Consider the following 7,200-nt stretch of genomic DNA (forward strand, 5'->3'; position numbering starts at 1 on the left):
TGACGGCCAAGAGGATGGCCTTTTACTTTTGTTTGTTTGTTTGTTTGTTTGTTTGTTTGTTTGTTTGTAGGGAAATTTGAAGGGAACACTTGTTCCTCTGTTTGCTCTTTCCCGGCGGGACGGGGTCGTCTGAAATCAGGTAGTTTAGTTTGATTAATCTACACATTCACTCAGCACACACCTCACTACATTTGCATTCATACTGATCCACACGTCCACGTAATTCTTATTTAAATAAATATTGTTAAAAACTCTTTGCTTTTGTGTGGTTTGTTGCTGTTCATGGAGCCAGAGTAGAAACAAGGAGGGGAGACGAATAAACTATGTGAAGTCTATAGGGGGTAAATGAAATGTGTTACACTATGTGAACTTGTACATAAACACTAATGTAAAACAATGTAGTTTCTCAGTCATCCAGGTAGTTAATCAACTCAAACAAAAGGGTGAATCAACACAACTGGACTTACTTTTAAAAGCGCTGTCCATCCAGACATCTTCAAGGAAGCCATATATGAGAGAGCCATGCACCCGGTCATCAACAGACGAGGGGGTTCCAGCTGTCCAACACCTGGGACGGAGCCATCCGGGACCCGAGCCATGTCTGGGGCCCCCGCCAGTGACGTCATCTGCCGTCACTGGGTTTTCACCATCCACGCCCACCGCGTCTATATCTGGTGGGTGTGGTCGCCACGGGCAACAGCTCTGAGGAAGCAGCTCCAGCAAGTTCAGAAGTGTCGATTCACCCTTTTGTTTGAGTTAAATACTAATGTAGTCATATATCTGAAGAATAATGTGAAAAGTATTGCAATGTACTGTATGTGTTATTACTGTTAGGGTTATTAAAAGTTCTGTGCACTCATAACAATAACCCAGACCCACACAGTACACAAACCTGTACAATTAAACTTGGCTCTGTCCATTACTTCGATTTAGTCACTGACAATGTAGGCAATTTTTAGTGACTTGCAATATATTTTGTCAGTAACATTCAGGAAAAGTCTCAAATTGACATCTCTCAATTCCATGTGTTTCCTTATTGACCTGCAGTGTCTCACTTAACAACACCTCCCTTACATTAGATTCAAAAGCAACATTTCAAGTGAAAACCCCTGACCCGGAGCAGCACCAGGGCCGCGGTGCGAGGCCGACCATACATCTGTTACATAAAAGGGAAAGCACCACAGGTTTCCATATCCAGCCACCTGTAACTGGCTCCGCTTTATCTCGCGTCACTCGCCTTTGTCGTGTGCGGGTAAGAGGCCGGTCTTCAGGTCCAGTGTTTGGGTCACGTGACGTCTTGTAATCAGGCCCTGTTTTAATCAAGGGCGTAGTAAGTCAAACAGAGCAGATAAGGCCCGGAGACTGTGTGGATTTACTCTACGCTGTCGTGTCATTAAAGCCACTGAATGAGCGTTTCCTTCCCATCAGCCCCGGCTCCTCTCACCTCTGTGGGATCACTGGAGGGCGAGGCAGAGGAGGAGGTTTACCGGCAACAACCAAGTGCTCACAGGGCCGGCGCTTTCTTGGAGAAGTCCGGAAACTCATCTGGAGATTTAGAGATAACTATTAAATTGGTTTTACGAGTATAATTTCAGGAAGCCTCAGTCTATTGAGACACTTTGGCCATTTCTTCTCCTCCTGCTGAAGCGTTGGGTTGTTTGAGGGAGCGAGAAACTGTTCTCCACATTTCTCACAATCCAACTGTTCTGAACACTCGCGCTTCACAGTGTTTTCACGTCTGCGCCTGGAAAACTCTTTCTCTCAGAGTCATTCCCGCTGCTGCTCCAGGAAAACTCCTCACCAGCCCCCGTCCCTCTGCAGGGGCTTCAGACCGCGACCCCCAACGCCGGTCCGGACCTTTTATGCAGGTGTGAAAACAACAAACGGGGCTTAAAGAGGGGGTATTCTGCTTTTTTCAGTCACACAGCACCAGTCTATATCACACTACAATGATGACAAACCTTCTGTTGGTCTGTAAATGCAGTAAATTAGAATAACTGCCTTGTATAAAATGTCTCTCTCAAAATGGCTGTAGTGAATGTCTTGAAATAGGCCTCTGTCTCTTTAAGAACCTCTGAGCCTTTAGACACGCCCCCTCCACACGCTGTCTGTGGCATCAGTGGGGAGGGGGTTCTGCTGAGGAGCAGTGGTTGGTTACTCGGCTGGTGACCAAAGCTCGGAGGCGTCTCCAGGAGGTGGGGGCGTTCCTTGGAGGACTCAGGCAAACCTATCCCTAAAATGGCCGCCATCAGAGTTTTTACAGATTACTCAGAAATACGTGAATGTGCCAAGGCAACACTTCAGGCATGTTTTTAATGAGGGAGTGACAGAATAACATGATGGAAAGCTTGAAAAAGTCGATTTTGCATAATACCCCCACCCAAGCCACCGTAGCAAGGCACCATGGGAATAATTAGCCCTTTGCTGCTGCTAACGCCAACACTGGATGGATGCTACAAACAATGAGCCGTGGGCAGACCTGGAGCCTCCTGGATATTTGGGCAGATGCACAAACACGACTGCTAGAAGAGAGACAGAAAAATGAGTTTGTGTTCTGCATGTTTAGAAAATGAAGCAGAGGGGCTTCGAGCCAAAATGGAAAAAACGTTGCCAAACTTGAATAAAAGTATGAGCAGCATAAAAGAAGAGAGGAGGAACAAGACCAACAGTTTGTTTCTATTATGTCCACGGGACAAACAGCTCAGCAGACGACCCTTCATCCGCAAAAAAATCCTCTTCCTCCAGGTGCTCCGGTGAAGCTGAGGTTAAAGGTCAGTGGTTTAGCCTCGATCGTCACACACGTGTTTACAAAATATAGTTCTCTTGCAAAACGTACAGTCTGAACACGAACCGCACCAAACGAGAAAAAAAAAGTTTGCTTCTGATCCGGAACAAACAAGCGGAGCAAAGGACTTTTCTGGTCTGAATACACCCTTAGAATACATTATTCTTTCATTTACTACTCTCTACTCATTTCTGAGTAATCTGTAAAAACTCTGATGGCGGCCATTTTAGGGATAGGTTTGCCTGAGTCCTCCTAGGAACGCCCCCACCTCCTGGAGACGCCTCCGAGCTTTCGTCACCAGCCGAGTAACCAACCACTGCTCCTCAGCAGAACCCCCTCCCCACTGATGCCACAGACAGCGTGTGGAGGGGGCGTGTCGGGAAAGGGTCAGAGGTTCTTAAAGCAGTACTAAGTAACTCTTCCCCCAAGAGGCCATAAGCGCAACTGCAGGTGTAGTAGCAAGTTAGTTTTCTTGGAGAGTAAATACTACGCTGACAGGAAAGGCGAAGGGAGAGAGGGATATTGTGCATCCAATTATACAATGGAAATATTTTTTTTCACTCAAACTTGGCTGTAAATACTGTTTAAAGTGACGTTAGCCCGCAGTTAGCTTTGCCCGTTAGCATGTTTGCTTCTTCTTCGTGATTCCATTACTGTGTATTGGTGACTCTGACCCGGAGACAGAAAAGTTGCAATTGTGGTTGTCTGGCCAGAGACACCAGGGGGGAGATGAAAGACCCTCCAATCATCCCATTAACACTTGTATTACTCGTTACTTAGTACTGCTTTAAAGAGACAGAGGCCTATTTCAAGACATTCGCAACAGCCATTTTGAGAGAGCAATTTTATGCAAGGCAGTTATTCTAATTTACTGCATTTACAGACCAACAGAAGGTTTGGTCATCATTGTAGTGTGATATACACTGGTGCTATGTGACTGAAAAAAGCAGAATACCCCCTCTTTAATGGTACCCAGCCCTACTTATTTCTACATAAGAGTATGACTCAGTCAATAACATTTCTGTGTATGTCAGTTTTCTACGTTTCAAACAAAACGTTTCATTTCTGACACAACAGGCACTAAAACCCCTAAACCTCAAATTTCCTCAATTAATCACGGCCAGGTTGTGGCATTAGAGCAGTCTTTCTTTTTCTCAGTAAAAACATCATCATCATTCTTTCAATATACAGTTCTCTCAGGGACATTCAGTGAAAAACACCCCCGTCCAACAAACACCGGCTTTATCTGAGCGCCGCAGTAAATTCCCAGATTCGTCCTTGTCCACAGTCCCCCCCTCGCCCCCCTCCCTCCTGATTTCATCCCCCCTCCCATTGGTCCTTCATAGCCGCCCCCTGCTCGCTCCTGATTGGGCGACGGCTGCGGTGACACATCCTGAGCCGCGGGGTGGGAGTATATAAGGGCACGCGCTGCTGCTTTCTCCTCAAACGCAGTCTCTCTCTCATCACTGGAGCTATAACGGATACTACCCCCCCCCCGACCCCCCCACGCACATCCAAGTCTACTCAAGCCTGCACCGCTCAATGCTCAATATGTGCAAAGGATTAGCCACGCTGTCCACCTGCTGCCTGGAAAGGTACATTTTTGGAGAATCACTTGGATTACCGCCTTGTCTTGCGTGCTGTGATTGGAGCTGCTGGTGTTTGCATTGCAACTTCAACGTCGACTTTCGCTAACGATTATTATTTTTCTTCCTATTTGGCTTTAGGGCGAAGCAGCTCAGAGAAAGGCTGGGGAGCTTTCTGCAAAAACCCGACTGGAACTTGACCTGCTGCAAAGTCGGCAAGCACAAGTGAGTATCTGCTCATTCCTTTTGTTTTTCGACTTGTTGCATAAATGATGAGGCTTTGCGGTCCGAAATACGCAGCGAGTGTCGGAAATAGACCGGGATACGCGCGTGACTTGCGTGCCAATGCCTTTTTCGGGTCTATTTTTAGCACCGAAACCCAAATTTAGCCTGTGGTTTGTCTTTGATACAAACTTACTTGTCCTTTTAACACGCGATAATGGAGAAAGCACATTTTGGTGATTCTAAAAAAAGACTCAGTTTCTTGCATGGATCTGCGTCGAAAAGAGAGCGATGTAAATAAACCATGTGTCTGTTTTCAGCCCGGTTCTTTGCGATTCTAACCACGTTCCTTGTGTTTTTTTTGCAGGCCGACTTTGGAAGAATGCCAGCGCTGGAAAGAGTCGTTCGAGAGGCTGCTCTCCTGTAAATGTAAGTCAACATTGTGTCAGCCCTAATGTGCCCACGCCTCGCCGCCGAGAAGTGTCAGTGACCGCGGCTCAATGTGGGAGAATTACCAGGCAATATCAGACTGAGTGAAATAGGACTAAACCTTCCGGGAAATGGGACGGAGTTAGAAAAGTAATGGTAGTTAAGGCAAGTGAGAGTAGGCTGCGTGAAATTACACTTAAGAGGCAAATGAAATCGAACAAAACACAAGAAATCACTGTGATTTGGGCTGGTCCAACGGGCAAGCGGAAGAAAATGGATGGATGGATGGACAAGAAAACACTATAGAATTTGAAGTGAAGAGTGCAGACACTTTCAGTTGTCGTTTGTCAAGGTCCAAGTCTTTTACTTTGGACTTAACCACGACTTAAGTTTAGACAAAGCCATCACTAAACTAGGTCTGAACCAAAACAAAGCCAGAACGTTTTTTTTAAGCCTAACCTCGGCACCGTCTGAAGAGCTGTGAATCCCGGCGTTGCTAATCTCACCTCTCTCCCTCCTCTCTCTTCTCTCCATTGCAGACGGTCTGTGCGCCTTCACCGCCTTCCTGGTGTCGGAGTTCAGCGAGGAGAACGTGGCCTTTTATTTCGCCTGCGAGGAATACAGAAACACCAAGACCCTGAGCAAGCTGCCCGCCAAGGCCAGAAAGATCTTCGACGAGTACATCTGCACGGACGCGCCGCGGGAGGTGCGTGTCATTGTTGTTATGTCGTCCCGCACGTGTCTGAGGGGAAAGAGCGGCGTGATTACAGTCGATAGTGTGAAGAAAACTAGTTATGTAATTACATGACAAAAAGGAGCAGGTGGATTTTGCTTGAAATAAGTATGTTGATTTGAGTGGGTAGGTAAAATAATCTTTCAAGTCTTCTACTAAGTGCAAAACTACCAAGTCCATTGATTGGCAAGTCGAAATTACTCATATTAGGGTAAAATTATTTTAATTCCAGTAAAAGAAACAAGTACCTTTCACTGTAGCACCAACACAATGCAAAAACTGAATTAAAATGACTCAAATTAGATATTAGACCTTCATTTTTGACACGCCAAGTCAAATAAATTGAGCAAACGAATCATATTTTTGCACTTTCAAGATTCAAGTTGGTCATTTTACACTCACTACTGCCACCTCAGGTCTTACACGTAACTGCAGCTTCAGACCGTGCAGGATTTTAGTGGCGGTTGTGGTGAACAGGTCTAGGCTGGAACATTTTTAAACTCCATATAGTCCCTTTAATGTAAGAAAAATCATCTTATTTAAAGTAAACTGAGTTCTACGGTCATATTTGAAGTGCAAGGAGATGCAGTAAAAGCAAATATACTTGACTTGTGGGGTTTTTCTTTACTTACTCACTCACTCACTCAAAGCAAGTGCAAAGATGAAAATGTCCCTATTTCTTTAACTTTTTGCATCAAACGTTTCCCTTTGTGTGCTGGATTCATACTAACGGCTTCTCTGTCTTGTTTTTAGATTAATATCGACCACGAAACCCGCGACATCACCAGAGCCAACATGGCCGCCCCATCCCTCTCCTGCTTCGACGCCGCTCAGCACAAGATCTACCTGCTCATGGCGAAAGACTGCTACCCACGCTTCCTCCGCTCGCCCGCCTACAAAGACCTCCTCCGCCAGGCCAGGCCTCCCAAGAACCAGCAGCCCGCGGAGAAGAAGGCGTGAGCTAACCCGGGCTGCACCAACGTGGGATAAGCAAAAAAAACAACGATGCCTTTTTGAAAAGTTTACCGAAAGGCTCTGGGCTGGCGAGCTGCATTGTGAAGCTGCGGGCGACACGCTGACGTGGCGACGCAGGGAAAGGCAGCGGAGGATCCAGCTGGTTCCTTTGAGGGTCTCCTGAAAGTGACGGAGATTTTAAGGACGAGGAGGGCGGATTCAAGATGGCCGCCTTAACGGACTAAACGAGGAGTGGAGATTGTGATTGACAATCAACTGTATAAAAGGACTTCTAAGCACTTTTGTGTTGCCTCTTTTAGGCAAACCTTTTGTCGATGTCGTGACGTGAAATGTCCCTGGAATTTATATTTATTATTATTTATTTGAACATTGTTTGTTGTATTTTTTACATGAAAGATTCTCTGTGCAATATATGACCTAATATATTACATTTATTTATATGATGTCAACTCTTTTGTACGTGGAAAAGA

General features: G+C 45.8%; 1 protein-coding gene across 1 annotated transcript; it reads left to right on the forward strand.

Moving 5' to 3' along the window:
• Nucleotides 1–4,267: 4,267 nt before the first annotated feature.
• Nucleotides 4,268–6,730, forward strand: LOC306976887 (regulator of G-protein signaling 5-like). Its single transcript, XM_079575005.1, has 5 exons — nt 4,268–4,380; nt 4,513–4,596; nt 4,961–5,022; nt 5,562–5,728; nt 6,509–6,730. Exons 1-5 carry the CDS (start codon nt 4,328–4,330, stop codon nt 6,713–6,715), a joined length of 573 nt encoding a protein of 190 aa, XP_079431131.1. The 5' UTR covers nt 4,268–4,327; the 3' UTR covers nt 6,716–6,730.
• The last annotated feature ends 470 nt before the right edge of the window (nt 6,731–7,200 follow it).

This window comes from Gobius niger (assembly GCF_951799975.1).
Source record: "Gobius niger genome assembly, chromosome: 17".
In the NCBI taxonomy this organism is placed as follows: Eukaryota; Metazoa; Chordata; class Actinopteri; order Gobiiformes; family Gobiidae; genus Gobius; species Gobius niger.

What these genes read in the sequence shown, in the direction of transcription:
- LOC306976887 (XM_079575005.1), top strand. Translation starts at nt 4,328, where the DNA reads ATGCTCAATATGTGCAAAGGATTAGCCACGCTGTCCACCTGCTGCCTG. An exon ending in TCCACCTGCTGCCTGGAAAG is followed by an intron (nt 4,381 to 4,512) that starts GTACATTTTTGG and finishes ATTTGGCTTTAG; the next exon opens with GGCGAAGCAGCTCAGAGAAA. An exon ending in TGCAAAGTCGGCAAGCACAA is followed by an intron (nt 4,597 to 4,960) that starts GTGAGTATCTGC and finishes TTTTTTTTGCAG; the next exon opens with GCCGACTTTGGAAGAATGCC.